The 19,096-nt window shown below is 37.1% G+C and overlaps 1 protein-coding gene across 1 annotated transcript; it reads left to right on the top strand.

The window, feature by feature from the left end:
* Position 1: 1 nt before the first annotated feature.
* Positions 2-18,320, top strand: CATSPER2 (cation channel sperm associated 2). Its single transcript, XM_051977212.1, has 14 exons — positions 2-318; positions 1,249-1,360; positions 1,459-1,609; positions 2,105-2,275; positions 2,517-2,585; positions 11,890-12,062; positions 12,374-12,529; positions 12,790-12,914; positions 15,243-15,421; positions 15,668-15,767; positions 16,114-16,158; positions 16,637-16,764; positions 16,928-17,113; positions 18,171-18,320. Exons 2-14 carry the CDS (start codon positions 1,349-1,351, stop codon positions 18,200-18,202), a joined length of 1,527 nt encoding a protein of 508 aa, XP_051833172.1. The 5' UTR covers positions 2-318; positions 1,249-1,348; the 3' UTR covers positions 18,203-18,320.
* The last annotated feature ends 776 nt before the right edge of the window (positions 18,321-19,096 follow it).

Below are 19,096 nucleotides of genomic sequence, written 5' to 3'. Positions count from 1 at the left end.
AATGGGTGAGAGAGAGGGGGCGGGGCGGAAAGGAGGGGACCAGGAGAGAGGGGGCGGGGCGGAACGGAGTGGAGGCGGGTTTACGGCTGCGCGGAGCTTTGTGGGAGGATGGGAACCTGGCGGAGTTGGTCCGTGTCTGGGAGCTGGGTGGGCGTCAGACAAATCTAGTTGTGGGGCAGGGAGACTTTGGAAAGTGAAGGTTCCGAGGTGGGAGAAATTCCTCTGAATGAAATCGGAGAATTGTGGTCTGGAGAGAGCCGGACGCCCTGTCGGAGCAGGAAGTGGGGACTGAGGGAGGAGAGCTTGAGCCATTGAAAAGTTCAGTATCAGGAAGTGATGTAGGCGCGGGATTCCTGCAGTTTCTAAGTCTTAGCAGCATAAGAGCTTCCTCAGCTCTCAGGAACTCTTGTGTTTTCCCCTTTCCGCCTCCCTCCCTATCGTCTATTTCTTCTCATACCCCCATCTTGTCCTTACCCTCTTGACCTTTCTCCCATCCTTCCACTTTCCCTAACTTGTCTTCTCCTCCTTACCTTATTCGACCTCTCTTTACTCTTTCTCTCTTTGCTCCGACCTCTTCTCTCCTTCTCATTGCTTCCTTTTCCCTCTCTTTCCTCCCCATCTCTGCCTTTTCTCTTTCATCTCTGCCATCCCTCAATTTGGTCCGACTAGCATTTAAGCACCTACTATGTAGGTAGGCGCTTTAGTAAGCGCTTGGGATTCAAAGAAAGATAAAAAACCAAACTATTCTTAAGGGCTCTCAGACCTCTCTTTTCTTCTCTACTCGCTGCCTCCTCCCTTCTACTTTCACTTTTCTTTCTCTCACCTCCTGTCTACTTTTCTCATTTCTTACCCCACCCTCACTGTTGCACCTCTCCTTCTCTGTTCCTTTTCTTTTATTCCTTTTCCTTCTACTATTCTCCCTTTGTCTAGATCTCCCCTTCTGTTTTATACTTTTTTTCTCTCTCTACAATCTGCTGTCTTTCTCTACAATCAGCTGTCTTTCTGTGTATCTCTGCCTCCGATATTCTGTTTTTCTCGTGTTCACTTTTCTCTCCACATCCTTTCCATCTCTCAGTCTCTCCATTTTTTACTTTCATTTATCATTCCTCAGTTTCTCTGTCCTCTGTCTACTTGCCTGACACCAGTCCCAGAGCTCTGGGTTGGAATTGTCATCATATAAGTGATTCCTCAATTCTACTTGAGCGATTGCCATGAGACGATCTCCTTATATCTTTGGTCTTGTTTTAGAACTCCATTGCTGTGAAACTGGGTGCCTCGAGTACTTGCAGCCTTAGCTGCTACTGCTTGGCAGTTCACTAGGTAGGAGAGGTCCTGCAGTATTTGAAAGATGGAGCTCAAGGTGATTGGGAATGAGGGTAAAAATTTTCCCATTTCCCTATTCATCATGGTTTTTAAACAGAGTCATTGTCCTTGCCTAATGCCTCTTTTTCCTCATAGTCACATTCTGATACTGAAGAGCTCCCTCAGATAACTGTGGTGACCAGAGCTGAAGCTGTGCGGTCCAAACTCATTGACATCTTTTCTCTCATCGATCATTTGCGAGGATTGAGCCAAGCTGTTCCGAGGCATAATCTTCGAGAATTCCTTGGTCAGCAGCCTTTATCTCCACTGAGTCCCTGACAGTCTATCCAAACAGCCCACAGCTTAGAAGGGGACAGAAAGGGAATCTAAGTCGGGGAATCTTAGAAATCAAGCAGGGTGTTTGGCAGGAGGACTCCCAATTTTGGTAAATAACTATTATTAAATTCCCGTGGGCAGACTTGAGGTTTATGAAGCCTCTTTAAGCAGAAATTCCATGTTACCTAAGTATAGGCACTAATACTAAAGATTTTGGAAATATAAACTTGCTGTACATATTTATCAGAGAAGAGCACTGCTACTCATGAATAAACTAGTAAGAAAAAGCAAGCCCAATATTCTTGGTCCAAATAGTTTGATAGTAGCCAGTTGCCATAAAGAGTAATATGATGAGCTTGCTTCCTCAGTTCAAGGACTTAAATCTGTCTAAAGAGTTATTTGTCCTTCTATCCTGAATGAAATTCTACATAGCCATTTTACCCACTTTCCCCTGAAAATATAACAGATCCTTCCCGACAAAGAAAACTAATGCAAGGAGATCACCATCAGCTGGTTCGCTTCAGTATCAGGCCTAGTCATGACCGAATCCCCGGTGGCCAAAGACAGCAGTGTCGACTCAGAGTGCGCTACAGTCAGTGGGCCCCCATTTCTCTCTGGGCTGGCTGGGTCCTTGAAAGTATCCTTTTGGCTACTATAAGGTATCTTTGATTCCCTTTCCCTGGCTATGAGACCCAAAATATTCCCTGACCCAGCCTTTAATCTTTTATGTATCCCTTAGATTCCTCCATTATACACATAGGATAGACTTGTTTTCCCAATTGCCCCCAAATTAGCCTGATTCCAATTCTCCTTTTTCCTGCCCTGAACCTCAATATCCCAGCTCTACTTGGGACATTTTTTTCCTCAATGGTAAACAGGACCTTTCTTTGTAAACCTTATCATCTTCCTCATCTTTTTGAATACTATTTTACTCATGGTTGAAATAGGTGAGACCCTGGAATGGTTGGAGGAGAGGAGGGATTGGGAGATGATTCCCCTTAAATTTGTTTAGGATTTCCTAAAATAAGTTGGTATTAGAATAGGTCAGATAAACTGGAATGGGAAATAGAAAAAGAGTAGTAAAACCACGTAGACCTTGAGAAAAGAGCAGAGAGATTTAGGAAAGTAAGATGTACAGTGTTTCTTAAGCATAAGTAGCTTATTGGGAACTAAAGAAAATACCAATTTACCAAATTAATAGCTATACTGCTGTAATCAATATAATCATTTCTTAGGATTAATTTTTTCACATTTTTATAAGCTATGAATCCCTGTCAGTGAATGATATAATACTTTTCAGATTACTTAATTGAAAAATCCAGGGTAATTTAGAATTAATAAGTCAGGAAGAAAAATGGAAGGAAGTGGCAAATCACTCTTATTTGCTTAAAAAAACCCCAAAAGGGGTCACAAAGAATCAGAAAAACAATCACACAAGATTGAACAATAACAAAAGAATAAAAAATTCTAAGATCAAGGAACATCAAAATCTATAGATCTCTCAAGGCACCCATTCTTTGGGATAATTCTAATGGGAAGTTCTACCTTACACTGAACCAAAATCTGCTCTTCTAAATATTTCCTTATTGATCCTACCTCTGCTCTTTGGGAACATGAACAAATGACACTTGACAGCTTTTCAGATTTTTGGAGTCAGGTATCATGTCCCTATTAAGTTTTCTCCAAAATAAACATCTCTGGAACATTCAGCCATTTCTTCATGGCCACAACAAAATGGGAGTCATTTGACAGGCCACTTAAGCCTTCTTAGGCCTTAGTTTTCTCATATTTAGAATGAGAGGCAATCCATCCAGGTTATTCTCCTCCAGATAGGATTCATTTTGCCAATTTCAGTCATGTTCAACTCTTTGTGGCCCTATTTGGAGTTTTCTTAGCAATTATAGTGTAGTTTCTCCAGCTCATTTGACTAATGAGGATACTGAGGCAAACAGTAACTTGCCCAGGGTCACACAACTAATAAGTGTCTAAAGCTTAGATTTGAACTCAAGAAGATAAGTCTTCCTGATTTCAGAACCAGTATTCCACTGCACCATCTAGCTGCACCTAACTTTGTCAATTTTCAGACTGAAATATGGTTCTTGCAACTTAATATTGCCAGATATGATCTGATCAAAGCTGAATGCAATGGGATTGTCACCTCCTTTGTTCTAGATGTTCTGTGTCTATTCACTTCTTTGTTTTTTGCTGTCATGCCATATTGTTTACGCATAATAAGCTTGTAATTTACTTAGCTCTAGATCTTTATCAGATGATCTTTGTTTAGTTACATGCATACACTTATTCTCTATAGTTCTTTATTATAATTCTTATGTGACTATATTGATCCTTGTTGAATTTCATGCCATTAGACTTGGTCTATTGGGTTTGATCCTGATTCTTGTCATCCACCACATTATCCTCCTCCTCAGCTTCATATCACCTGCAAATCTGATAAATATCATCTACTCTTTCATCAAAAGTCTGGAAAAAAATAGCGAACTGTTCTGTTACAAGGACCAAAGATAAATCACTCTACATTCAGTAAATGCTGATTCCACCTAACTTTTATCTAAACCAGAGTTCTCCATCTAGTCCAAAAAATATGGTGAGTTACTGAAATTTAACAATATTATGTCTACTAAATTTTCTTGATATCTCGGTCCATCTTGGTCCCCAATCCTCTTTCTCCTTAAATTACGAATTGGGACTGACATAAGCTCTTGATAAAATAGCAAGATGAGTTTTCTATTTCCTTTCTGAATACTCACAAACTAATTCTTTAATAATCCTAGAATTTTGCTAAGAATAAAATTAAGCTCATCCAATCTGAAGCTTATCGACTCTACCCACCTATTTGAAAATCAGGACATTTGCCTGTTTTTAATACTTCCTTTTTTTTTTTTTTTTTTTTGAATCACTCCCATACATAATTCAGAAATCATTGTTTATATAGTAATCACATCTGCCAGTTCTTTGAGACTCTGGAATGTAATTTATCCTGGCCTGATAACTTGATCCTGTCCAGGGCAGTTTAAGTACTCTATCACCTCATTTATCTTTCCACTTATTAATCCTATGTGCTGGCCTTTGTATAAAGTGCTGAGAAAACAAAGACAAATCTGAATCAATTCCTGTTCTCAAGGAGCTAGCGTTTTTCCAGAAAATAAGTGCATATAATTTGAAGAAGAAAGAACTAACAGTTGTGAGGGTGCAAGGTGAGGGATTCAGAGGGAAGAGGCATATCAGACTTCCTGCTGGAGATGCTACTTCAGCTGACCCTAAAAAAAAGCCTCGAGATAAGAGGCAGAGATGAGAAGGACATGCATTTCAAGTATAGGAGACAACTTAGACATCAATTTGGAGATTTAATAGAGTATGTAAAAAGAAAATAAGCTTAGGAATTCCGTTAGCTAGATTGTGATTGGGAGTCAAATTGTGAAAAGTCTGAATGCCATATTTTGGAATTTATCATTTATTCTAGAAGTAATAGGAAGTCACTTGACTAGGGAGTCAGATTGTAGTCAGACTTGGGCAGCTATACATTGGATAGTTTAGAGGGAGAAGGAGAGACTTGAGGCAAGGAGATTAAGAGGTAATGACCACAAAAGGAGCAAAATACAAGAGATAATGTAGTGGTAGAATCAGTAAAAATAGGCAACTAATTGGTTTTGAGGAGTAATGGGCAAAAGAAGAGTCACAGTTGACAAGTTGTGATCCTTAATGTCTAGAAAGATAGCATTACCCTCAACAGAAATAGGGAAGTTTAGGAGAAGTGAGTTTATTGAGGTAAACTTTTTTGGACACATAAAATTTGAGATAAGACATCTAGGATGTAGAATTGTGGAAAAGATTAAGGCTAGATATATATTTGGTAATCATCTGAACAGATGATTTTTGAACTGTGGGAGCTAAAGTAGATTATAGAGAAAAGAAAGAGGTCCTGGAGGACATATGCTTATTGATTGAGAGATGAATATGAGACTCAGAAGATCAGGCAGGTAAAAAGAGAATCAGGGGAGGGTACTATTTCATGGAAGACAAGGGAGGAGAAATGTATCCCAAGAAGAAGAGGTAGTTGATGGTGAATGAAGCTATAAAGAGGTCAAGTAAAAATAGACTGAAAAAAGTAGGTCATTCAGGATAGTGAAAAGGATAGTTTTAGTTGAGTAGTGTTGCCTTCAGCATTGATTATCCTGGTGTATATATACTCAGGATAATCTAGTTTTCTCATCTTTGTTTCCTTCTGTGCAATTTCTATATTCTACATTTGAGACTGTGATGTTGAGTCCAAAAATGGCAGTATACGGTGTTGATAAATGCTTAACCCATTTTCTTGGCTGGGGGTGGGGGGTGGAGGGAGAAACATATACATGTTCAAACTTAATCTTCATTATATTTTCTTCACTTAAGTCAAGAAAATCACAAAACAATAATTAAGTTCTAGTTTGTAGCATTGGTTGATTTTTGAGGCATAAATGCTCACGTAAAAACTTTTAATCAATTCTGAATAAAAGTTAGCTCTAGCTCACTCTTGCTTATGTAACTTCAGTTTTTGTCTGTTTTCCTTCCTAAAGTTTCATTATCATTAAAATAATTTTAATTACTTGAATCTCTCACCAAAGTTTCTGCAAAACTTGTTTTCCCACCTGCTATTTTTTCTTTTTTTTGTAGGGCAATATAGCTTATAATCTTCACTTTCTTTTTCTTAGAATTTGTAAGCAAGTTTGTATTCTAAACTGTCATTGTTCTTAGCCAGCAAATCTCTGCTTGGCAAAGAATTCAAGTGTTTGCAGGCCAACGTGGTTTCTAAATTCTTTTGGCTTCATTATGGTGATTATATCAATTAAACTTCCTTAGACAATGATAGGAGTCTGTATCAGTGTCTTTTTTTCTATCCATTCTACTTTTCAGCATCAACAGTTTGCTTAAATAGATCAAGTTGCAATTGGCTCAATTGTTATCCTCTCATTTTTATTCACCTAGTTTTGATCTTTGCTATATAACACATCATTAGTCTGACTATATAGACTTGTAATTCAGAACTAATTTCCACAACTATTTTTTTACTTTCGATTAAAACATAATCTCGTTCGTTACTTAAGATGTTATTTGGTACTTACCAAGTAGCTCTAGCACTTTCTGATTCTCTTCGCAAAGAAAGATGTTTTCAAAAACTATGCAGATAAAATATTTCTATGGGATATATACATTTTGACTTCTCTCTTGCTCCTGAACCATATTTCCATCATATTTTTTTTATTATCCTTTCCTGGGTTTACTTTTGAATAGACATTAAAACAAGAATTAAGAGTATATGTTGAATTTAAAGTCTTATCAAGTTCCTCGTAGAATTTCTTGACATTCTCTGTAATAGAAATTGACTCATAAGCTATAGTTATTTTTGGTAGTCTTTTTGCAAATGCTTATCACGGTATGAGTGACATTCAGTATGAGATGACCAAATGTCCCATGAAATGTTCTTGTTGTCTTTGGAAATACAATAAAATCAAATTGTCCACTTCCTTTATTTGACTCTAGGCAGGAGATATGGACAAATCTTCCCCTTAATTTCAATTTTCTTTCATTTGTAATAAGAATGCCAAGATGAACAAGATGAACTGTTCTTATAGTAATATAGGTCTGCTTATTCATTGGTCACTGGTCATAGGTCATTGACAAGAATTCGACATGTAAATTACAGGTTTTATTAATGTTTACAGACAGTCAAAAAACTTCTCTTTTTTTTCCTCCTCTTTGCCACTGCAGGAGCAAAGCTGAGGGACATTTTATATTCTCCTTTATGATACCACTTGATTTGAGTACCCAGCATGTAGCACAGTGCCTAGAACATAGTAGATGTTGATTGAATAGTGAAATGATTCATCAGCAAGTACTGAATGTATCTGCACTTACCTAGACTTTTTTTTTTTTTTTTTTGAGGCAATTGGGGTTAAGTGACTTGCCCAGGGTCACATAGCCAGCAACAGGGAAGTGTTCAATGTCTGAGACTAGATTTGAACTCAGGTCCTCCTGACTTCAAGGCTGATGCTCTATCCACTGGTGCCACCTAGTTGCCCCACTTACTTAGACTTTTAAAGCAGATATAGTTAGTTACTTACACCATATTTATCTTCCCAGCATTCACTTATTCAACAAACATTAGCCATCAAGAGAAACAAAAAGAAAATACCCTTACCTTCAAAAGGCTGAATAGTATAGGGAAATAGTATAGGGATAAATGTGTAGCTACTGGCATAGCTTTTAAGGACCCAAGATGATCTCTAGCCACAACAAAGTCTTAGAATAGAGTTTTAAAATCATAAAGGAGATAAAGAGGGTGAACAAAGATATAGTCACTGAATTCAGAAAGAAGGGTCATCCCTTTATAAAGGAAATAACTTACCACATGAAGTAGTAAACTTAAGTAGCTCTTCTAATAAGATTAATGCAAGATGAGTTAGATAAATCCATGTATGATTATAAAAGAAAACTAAAGATATTTTATATACATCTCAAATATATATATCATATGTGACATCATAAAGAATATCCTACAGAAGATTTACATGAATTGTTGTTGAACAAAACAAGCAGAAGCAGGAATAAAATAAATACAGTAACAGCAAGATTGTGTGATGATCAACTACGACAGACTATTCTTCAGAACAATGATCTAAAGTAATCCCAATAAAATTTGGAATGAAAAATACCATCTGCATCCAGAGAGAGAACCAAGGAGACAGAATGTAAATTAGCATATTATGTTCACTTTTTTTTTCTGGTTTTTTTTTTTTTTTTTTTTTTGGTTTTTTCTCTTGTGGTTTTTTGTTCTGATTTTTCTTCTCCCAACATGATTAGGAAAAATGTTTAAAATAAAAAGAATATAAATGCATAACAAAAAACTTATCAAATCAAAGAGAAAAAAAATAGAAAAATTAAAAACTACCATGATTTTTTGGGGAAAAAAAGATTCTTCACAAGAAATTTTCTCTTGGGGTCACCATAAGAAACTAAATTCTGAGTGGATTATATTGTTGATCTGATTAATGATTGAATTCCTTACGCTTTTAAGAATTTTTTGCAAAAGCAATATTTTTACATTGAGTCTTATTTAAGCCAATAACAATCCATCAAAATGTAAAGTAAATGCAGCATTTTAATAAGTGAATTTGAAAATTGTTCTCTTTGGCAGGGGGAAAGACTGATTTTTAGAGTCCAAAGACCTGAATTTAAATCTCCAAAAGTATATTTCCTCGTCTGTAAAATACCGATGATATTTACCTCCCAAAGCTACTGTGGTAAAAAATAAATAAAATCCTTCAATAACTTTATAAACCTTAAAAAATAAAAATGCAAAGAATATTACTGTGAGTTATTAGAAATGCTATAATCATGTGCTATGATCTCTCCACATCACTATTGGGCTCCCTGTCACTTTTAAGATCAGATATAAATGTTTTATATATTTTAAGAGCATTCAGAGCTTTTCATAATCTAAGATCACCACCACTGCCTTTCACTTTTCTTACACTTTATACAGAAACTCACACTCTTCAATCTAGTAACACTGGCTACCTTGCTATTCCTCAAACAAGCCAGCTACTCAAACTCTAATTTCACTGGCTATTTCACATACCTGGAATTAAATCCTTCCATATCTCTGCTTCCTGATTTACCTGGTTTCAAGTCCCAATTAAAATCTCAACATCTACAGGAAACCTTCCCCAATCCTTCTCAATTTCAGTGCCTTTATTGATTATTTCCTATTTATCCTGTACATAGCCTGTTTGTTCATAGTTTGTATGTCATCTCCATTGGATTTTGAGTTGCTTGAGGTAGGCATTGTCATTTACCTTTATGTGCATTCCTAGAACTTAAAGTACCTGACACATAGAAGGTGCTTCATAAATGCTTATTAACTGAGTGGCTGATAATCTCAGAAATCAATCTATTATTTGTCTAGTGTTCCCTGAGATAATTTGAATTTTTTACTTTTTTGTTTCTTTTTTCTGGTTATACATGTATATTTTAAAAATACACATTTATGAATTATACTGGGAGAGAAAAATCAGAACAAAAGAGGAAAATCACTAGAGAAAAACAGAATAAGAAAAAAGTGATCATGGCTTAAGTTGATTTACATTCATTATCCATAGTTCTCTCTCTGGATGCAGATGGTGTTTTCTACTCAAAGTTTATTAGGATTGCCTTAGATCATCCAACTGCTGAGAAGAACCAAATCTTTCAGAGTTGATCATCACTCATTCTTGCTGTTACTGTGTATACTGTATTGTGTTTATCATTTTTTATAGAATAATATTCCATTACTTTCATATAACATCCACCCATTCCCCAATTGATAGGCATCTACTAATTTCCAATTCTTCGCCACCACATACACAAAAAAAAAAACTTGCTACAAATATTTTTGCACATGTGGGTCCTTTTTTCTCCTTTTTATGATTTTCTTGTTGACCTAATAGTGACCTGCTGGATCAAAGGGGATGCAAAGTTTGATATCCTTTTGGGCATAGTTCCAAATTGCTCTCCAGAATGGTTGGATCATTTCACACCAACAATACATTAGTATCCTAGTTTTCCCACATCCCCTAGAACATTTATCTTTTCCTGTTATCTTAGTCAATCTGAGAAGTATGAGGTGGTACTTCAAAGTTGTTTTAATTTGCATTTCTCTAATAGTGATGTAGAGTATTTTTTTATGACTATAGATAACTTTAATTTCATCATCTGATAATTGTCTATTCATATCCTTTGACCATTTATCAATTGGAGAATAACTTGTATTCTTATAAATTTGACATAGTTCTTCATATATTTTAGAAATGAGACCTTTATCAGAAATATTGGCTATAAAATTTTTTTCCCAATTTTGTACTTACCTTTTAATTTTGTTTTGTTTGTTGCAGACTTTTTTAATTTAAGGTAATTACAGTTGTCCATTTTGCATTTTATGTTTTCTAGTTCTTCTTTAGTTATAAATTCCTCCCTTCTCCAAAGATCTGATAGGTAAATTTTCCCTTGCTTGCCTAATTTGCTTATGGTATCTTTTAATAATTTATACTTTCTAGTATTGAGAAGTAACAAAGGATAGTCCTCTGTCCTTGAAAACACTAATGATCTAGCAGCATATTAATTGCCTGGCCTGTTTAGTAAAAGGAAATAGTCTTAACTCCTCAAAATAAAATTGAAGTTCAATTTTCAAACATAAGCACAACTTTCAAACACAAACTTAAAACTTCACTGATTCTTATCTGTAGTCTAGTATAGATTTTTCTAACTCTCTTAGCTCTAGTCATCATAGTGCCAAATTAAGCTAAAGAATTCCCAAGATTTTGGATCAAGATTTGATGTTGAAATATCTGAATGATGTTTTACATTTTGATGAGATCTTAAAGTTTTCTAAGTATATTCCTCATAAGCCCATTAATACAAGTAGTATCATTTTGCGGATAACAAGATTGAAGATTTTCTAAGTCTCAGTTTATAAGGTGAAGTGGTTGAATGAATTTGAAGATATCTAAGATTCAAAGCCCCTCAGTTTAAGAATTAGGAAACAGACTCAGAAATAGAAAGTGACTTACCAAATTCCAGTCAATAGCAGAGAGGCTTGAACCCACATCTTCTGACTCCAAATCTTGTGTTTTGCTTTTTTTTTCTCCCTGCATCACACTACCTCTCTTATGTGATCTTGGGCAAGAACTAGATGACTTCAGTTCCCTTTTATCTTTACAAAACTTTTATCAAATAACAGGCAGCTACTAACAGCAGTGATCTATGTTTTCCCTTCTCAATGTATCAATAGCAGTATTGCAAATTGGAAGAGTGGGGGTAATAATAGCTAATGTTTATATAATACTTATGATGTGCCAGAGACAGTAGTACTAAGTGTTTTGCAATTATCTCATTTGATCCTCACAATAACCCTGTGAGATAGGTACTATTATCATCCCCATTTTGTAGATGTGGAACCTAAAGCTGAGTTTTAAGTGATTTCCCAAGGTCATAGGTAGTGCCTGAAGCAAGTCAGAACACCAAGCTCAACTATATGCTATGCTATATATTATATACACCAAGCTCTACCATATCCACAGTGCCACCTAGCTGCTTAAGCAAAGTGAGACAGTGTTGACAAGAAGTTAGGTTTATGTTGACATCTATACATTTAAGTCATTTGGCAAATCCTTTTTACATCCTTCCTTTTGACCCTTACTTCTTGCCTCCCTCGTATAGAGTTAGTGAATACTAAAGATGTCAAAATGTTGCCAGTAATGCTGGCTCTGGAGGTGGCATCTTGGTTCATGTTGCTTATCTTCATCCTGGAGATTATTCTCATGTGGCTGTACAATTTCTTCCTCTTTTGGAAAAGTGCCTGGAATATCTTTGACTTGCTTGTCACCATATTGGTAAGATTAAAAGGGGAGACTCAAAGGTGAGTTTAGGAATGTAAGAAGCAACCTGCAAACTCTAGAGTGGGAGATGGATTTGGGCAGATTATATGAGTTTACATTCAAGTACTTTTCAAAGAAAAGTAACTTGGAAGCTTTGCTGTTTCAATTTTCCTACTTCTCTGAAAACTCAAGAGGTGGGCAGGCCATGCCCAAGAAATGGTGCTCAATGGTTGGGGATGGGAGAGTAGGTAGGATGAAGATGAGGGAACAAAGATTGAAAGATAATATTTAGGGAAAAATAACATCAATTTGTATGGTGTCCACAGTCATTGCTTCCTGAGATGGTGGTACTCTCAGGGTTCTCAACTGAAGCATTGTGGGTGCAGTTGTTACGTATCTGCCGGGTGCTGAGGTCACTCAAACTTTTTACACGGTTCGGTCAAATTCGAGTCATCATCCTAGCTCTCGTCAGGGCTCTTAAGGTGACTGCAGAAACCAAGGAAGGGGGAAGGGGGGAAGCTGGAGCCAAATATGAACTAGAAGAAAGTGTAGGAAATGAATGGGTCAAATGGTCAATAGCTTATTGAATGAGAGTGGATTGGTGACTGGATTGTAGTAGTTTGGGGGTGAATGGGTCCACAACTGGGAATGAGTATTGTAATGTTCTGGGCTAGACTGGATTGGGTTGTTGGAAGAGAGCAGTCTGGCCTAATTCAACTATCCTTTGATTTGTGGCCTCCAGACTATGACCTTCCTCCTGGTGCTGTTGCTCATTTTCTTCTACATTTTTGCTCTGACTGGTATCTACTTCTTTGAAAATTATAGCCGTTCAGACATCCAGGACTTGGAATACCAGATGTACTTCGTGTAGGCAGGACCGGGGCAAACCTGGGGGAGGTCAAGGGAACTTGGGATGGGACAAGCAAAAGTGGGATAAAAATTGAGGTGGTTTGGATTCACAGTCATAAAAACAAAACATAAGGTGGGTAGGGGAGGACTGGAGAATATAGCAAATGGTATTGACTGTGATCTTGAAAACAGATTTCCCCATAGAGGTAGGGAATAATATTATCTCCAGGTATGCTTTAGAATGCTAAGTTGCATACCTATATACATTCCCTAGACATCCTTAGCAATCAAACATTATTACAAGGTCCACTTATAGATTTTTGGAGAAAAACAATTCTTATCATTGTTACTCTGTAGGTATAGGGATTGTATATCATATAGAACTCACCAAGCAAACTTCTTGATCTCTTCAGTTATATTCTTTTTAATTCAAGTTTATTAAAATCAAAACATCATGGTCTGCCAAAAACAAACATTCCATACATAACTAAGTAACAAAGTAACAAAGACTACTGTGTCTGATATCTTTCACTGTTAAGTGATTCTTCAAAAATCTGTAATCGGATTGGCTAGAATTACTTAGGAAAAGATCCACCAGTATGAGAATTATGGCCCATGAATTTCACACTCATTGTTATAAAGATGAAAGCTAGGTGCAATTTATTTGCAAAAAGATGTTGAATATAAATTTACACAATGTTAAAAATGTTTAGAAAACATTTACAAAGTTACATTAAAGGGGTTAAGTTTTAAGCAAGAATTGGGTGGTTGAACAAATGGTACTTGTAATTCAAACATCCAATTCGATTATTCTGTTTCTCTCATAATGAGTGCAAACACATACAAAAAACAAACCTTCAATTTCAACCTATAAACCTTTTGATCACATATAACATATTTTTTTGATATTTTATTTTATAATAACTTTATATTGACAGAATCCATGCCAGGGTAATTTTTTTTACAACATTATCCCTTGCACTCGCTTCTGTTCTGATTTTTCCCTCCCTCCCTCCACTAGATGGCAAGTAGTCCTATATAATAACATATTTTTTTGAATTCATATTAACCTCTTCAGAAGATTCAATTATCCCTTCTGAAAGTGTTTGAATATTCTCTGGTTGTCAATAGATGGTTCATGGAAATCAGGGAAAGTTATCTTGCTGTTAATTATTTACAATGTCATGTTCAAGTCATTAGACTTACCAAAAAGTAATCATAGTTGGCTCCATAGGCTCATAGTAGAGTTCTTGTCCCTAATGAATACTTCTAAGTTATTTGTTTTTGAGTCATGATGGATTCTTTGTGATCCCATTGGGGATTTCTTAGCAATGATACTGGAGTGGTGTGCCATTTTACAGCTGTTCCAGTTCATTTTACAGATGAGGAAACTGAGGCAAACATGACTAAGCAAGTGTCTGAGGCCAAATTTGAACTTAGGAAAATGAATCTTGCTAATTCCAAGCATGATGCCCTATTCATGGCATTACCAGATGCATACTTCTAAATTATTAAATTTAAATATATTTCATAATATCTAATAAGTATTTAAATTAAATAGTGCAAGTAAAGCAAAATGCAACCTTTAAAAGCAATATATAGGTCTTAGTTACTATTAATCATTAAGATTCAAAGTTTTATTTTATTCAGCTTTAGTATTTTCAGGAAGTTGAAAGGAGCCAAAAGAGAGAAGGTGGAGAAGAGTCATCTTTGTGAGACCTTTTACAACTTCTTAGTAATGTTGTTTGCAAACATGATATACACATTTCTCATAGGTATATCAAACACATCTCTTCTTACACGCTGAGAAGTTAAAGAGCAGGTTTTTAAAATTTGTAACGATATTAAGAGGAGAATGGGCAGCAAGATAGAGTACTGGGCTTGGAATCAAGAAGACTCATCTTCCTGAGTTCAAATCTGACCTTAGACATTACACAGACTCTGAGTGAGTCACTGAGCTGAAGAAGGAAAAGGCAAAACACTCCAGCATCTTTGCCAAGAACCACCCCTCCCAAGTGGAGTGACAAAGAGTCAGACACAATTGAAATACCAAAAAACAGTTATCATGAGTGGAGAATAAAACTATAATTAAAAGCCAATTTGTCAAGTAAGAGAAATAAAATGAAGTTAAATAGGATGAGAGCTGGATTATTCACTTAGAGAAGAAATTGTAATTACATAAATACAAAATGAAAAATTAAAATATGGCAAAAAAAAAAAAAGAGGTGATAAGTTAGAGTCAGAAATTTTCAAAAGTAAGAATGATTCTGGGCATTTTTTTTTTGAGAAGTCTAACTTCCTCTCTCTATACCCCATTCTATTCTGCTTCCCATTTCTTTTCTGTAGCGATATGCCCAACTCCCTGGTGACAGTGTTCATCCTCTTCACCCTGGATCACTGGTATGCACTGCTTCAGGATGCCTGGAGAGTTCCTGGACTAAGTAAAACATTCAGTAGTATATATGTTATCCTCTGGCTGTTGCTTGGCTCCATCATCTTCCGCAACATCATAGTAGCTATGATGGGTGAGCAGAGGCTAGGTGGGATGGGGTGGGTCCAATGAGGTCAGAGAAGTTTGGGAAAAGGAGTGACTTGGAGGGGGGGAGGGAAAGGATTAGTGTCATATGACTGAGGGTAAAAGTGAACTACATGTGGAAAGTCAGAGTTGAGCCTGGGAGGTATGTTTACTCTGGTCCCCCAGCATCCCCCAGCTTTTCTTAGTCTGTTTCAGCTTTCATCTGACCCAATTCTTTCATGACTCTTTGTGGCAGTTACTAATTTCCAGGCAATTAGGAATGAACTGTGGGAGGAGGCAACACATTTGGCGGTGCAGCACAAGGCCGACATATTCAAACGCCAGATCATCAAAAGGTTCACCATCCTGCCTCCTCATTCTCAAGGCCAACTTTGGCCTCTCAAAGATCCCTTGATCTACCTCCTCCCAACTTCAAGTGATGTTTTCTTCTCCTCCTGACCTCCTGTCTCCTGCCCAGCCTTCAGTCCCCAGATTTTCCAATAACCTTGGCATAGACTCTTTCCCTGCTCTTCATTTTAATCTCATTCTGTTCCTTTCCTACCATCTTTACCCACTATCTTCCCCCTTTCTCACTTTCTGACTTAATTCCATCCTTTATTCCTCTCCTTTTCCTTTTTGCTGTGTTGGTTTTCTAACAGAGTCCAGTACAATTCCCTTTACTTTCTGTTCTCTGGTCAATAGGAGACATCACCAGAGAGATGGAAAAGTGGCACCCAAAGTTTCTGGGTAAGGAGTGTGCATTAATGAGTAGGGCAGAGATAAAAGGGCTGGTAAAGAATGGGGAAGTAGAAAGCCAAAGCTGAGTGTCAGAGCAGAGGGAACAAGATTGGGGAATGCAAAATAAAAATAGAGCTTAGAGAAAAAAGTATGTGGGAAGAGCAGAGAATAGTAGGACCATGGAAATGGGAGAGAAGGACTTGGGTACATTGATGAAGATAAGAGGATGAATATGGGTTTGAAAGGCAGACACTGGGGCTGAGGGAAAAGGATATGATTATGAAGTTGGGATATTGGCTACTATTGACGGACTAAAATTCTAAGTCAGGTCTGAATTCTGTGACTATTTTGGACTGTATCCTACCCCACCCATGGTCTAAAATCTAAGCTATCAGGTCTAGAGCTACACAAGACAAAAAGTAAGAATATATCAGAAGTCATACTTCCTGGATAGAGCTAAAGCAATAAAAGTCAAATTTCTTCACAGGATTAGCCATGTGATACCCATTACTTCTCATCAGTTTCCAATTCTACCCAAAAATGATAAGACTAATCCTGAAAATGTAACCAAGACAACTGTCCCAAAAGATGCCCCATCTGCTCAAGAAAACCTATGTGAGTTATATTGTCTTCATAATTCAGATTCAGATTCAGACATTCTAGCACTTTCTGAGCTCCAACACTATGATGTTATACCTCTCACATTTCCCCCATTGTTCCCTCCACCACCTCTTAGTCATCTCTTTAAAGATTAACCTATCCCAACTCTTCTCTACAGTGAGCTCTGATAGCCCAGGCCTAGTGGACTGGGAGACTCATGTGCACCAGAATCTCCCTGGGCTGATGGAAATGGACCAGGATGAACGGGTGGTTTGGCCCCGAGATTCACTCTTTCGATATTTTGAATTGCTAGAAAAGCTTCAATACAACATAGAGGAACGTAAACAGCTACAAGATTTCGCAGGTAGGATGCATCTGAGAGCCAGGAACAATTACCTAGATGAGAGATGCTTAGGACACTGTTGAGGAATCACTGTTCCCTTGAAATTTTTTTTAAAATTCAAAGCAGTTGAATGCCACACAGAAATCAATAGAAAGATTGAGTATAGAAATTATCAGAACTCACTTGATGGCTTACAAAATGACTATTTTCTGGCAGTTCAGTTTTTAAGATCCCATTCCAGCAATCAAAAATCTCAAATCAAGGTTGGGACCAGAGCAAGGTTAAGAAAAAGAATGAGTTGAGAATATGAGAACATATAATAGCTGAATCTAGATGGGAGAACCTCAGAGGAAAAGTGCCTATTTGGGGACATAATAGAGAATTTGGACCACACCCTGAACAGTAAAGTATGGAAGGAGGGCCAGGGCCATTTAGTTTCTATACAACGCAAAGGAGAACAAGAGAACCTGGAGAAGTTGTGGGACTACAGGAGCAGATCATACAGCCAGAGGCCACATAAGGATATTTTTCTTACTCTGTAAGAAAAAAGGACACCAACAGTGAGAATCTGCAAAACTTCAGAATTTTGCATACATTTTTCCTCCTTCCCCCTCCCCGCCCCAGACAATTGGATTAAGTGACTTGCCTAGGGTCACACAGCTGGGAAGTGTTAAGCATCTGAGATCAGATTTGATTTGAACTCAGGTCCTCTTGACTTCAGGGCTGGTGCTCTATCCATTGCACCACCTAGCTGCCCCCATTTTGCCTCTATTTTTTCAGAGTTATTCCAGCACTTTTATTTTGCTCTAAGGAGCTTGGGTAATTTGGTGGAGAGAAGAGCGTGGTTAACTGGCATCCTGAGTTCCTGGACACTAACTTGAGGTAGATTTCAAAAGCTGGAACCTAGGATTAGCTTTAGTTGATACACATAAAGTGTAAGTGAATATATGGAATCATATACACACAATTTAAAGGCAACTTTAATATGGAGACCCAAAACCCCACAAATGCACTCCTTACTAGGGATTGATAATATTCAGAATCATTACTCCATTCTCACAGTCTTTTTCATTTACAGTTAAGGCACTGATAAACCTGGAAGATAACTAAAGGACAACCTCTGATAGCTGCAATAGTATCATAGGCCAGGAGAAAGATGGAAAAAGGATTACTTGGAAGGAGATGGTAGAAGATAAAAGATGTTTGAATAAAGTTATCTGAAAGTTCTCCCTCTGCTGCCCTTTATCTCAATGGGCCACCAAAAGGCATAGAAGCAATTGAAGAAGTAAGGATGGACACCACTAGAGTTAGCTGCTTTAGTATTCCTAATCCTAGTTCCATGGTCCCAACTAAATCCTATCTTTCCCTTTTTACTATACCCTCCCTATCCTGCTGAATAGGAAAGCCCACTTCCCAAATCCCTGTCCCTACTATAATAAGGGAACGTTTTTTTCAAGGCTCTCCTCACTCACTGCCTTAAGGGAACAGATCTTAGCTGGAGAGAATGTACTTATTATTACTATAACATATTGAAAACTGGGAAGGAATATGAGACATAGCTCCAAATTTGTGACAGTAAATCATGTGATGTAATATAATAAGGCAAAGGGCATTTAAAGTAGGACGCACAACAAATAATTAAGCAACAACACTCTCACCACTATCCCAGGCCATTAATCTCCCTTAGTGTTTCCCTAGGAGGATCACTCATTTTGATTTTGATGAGCCATTTTGGGTTTAATCTGACACCTCTGCAATATGCCAGAATCTGTATATGTCAGTTCATTCACAGCAAGATGTGAATGGAGCATCAGAAACTGCTGAATTTCTCTGTAGAATATCGATAACCACTCATAGGCATTCACAGGGTGTTAACAAAAGATATGCATTATATTGTATGGAATGCTATTGCTTTCCTGTACAGCAATCTTGGAACAGGATACCAGGGCCAAATCATTTTCTGTCTTAACCCTTTGTTTTCTTCCCCCAGTCCCTTAACTCTTT

Source organism: Antechinus flavipes, chromosome 2 (genome assembly GCF_016432865.1).
Source record: "Antechinus flavipes isolate AdamAnt ecotype Samford, QLD, Australia chromosome 2, AdamAnt_v2, whole genome shotgun sequence".
Classification (NCBI taxonomy): domain Eukaryota; kingdom Metazoa; phylum Chordata; class Mammalia; order Dasyuromorphia; family Dasyuridae; genus Antechinus; species Antechinus flavipes.
The sequence above is the reverse complement of the archived record's forward strand: the minus strand, read 5'-3'. Positions and strand labels throughout refer to the sequence as shown.

Excerpts from the sequence above, each read along its gene's own strand:
- CATSPER2 (XM_051977212.1), top strand. Across the intron at positions 12,063-12,373 it reads ACTTGCTTGTCACCATATTG|TCATTGCTTCCTGAGATGGT; the intron begins GTAAGATTAAAA and ends TGGTGTCCACAG. Across the intron at positions 12,530-12,789 it reads CTCTCGTCAGGGCTCTTAAG|ACTATGACCTTCCTCCTGGT; the intron begins GTGACTGCAGAA and ends TGTGGCCTCCAG.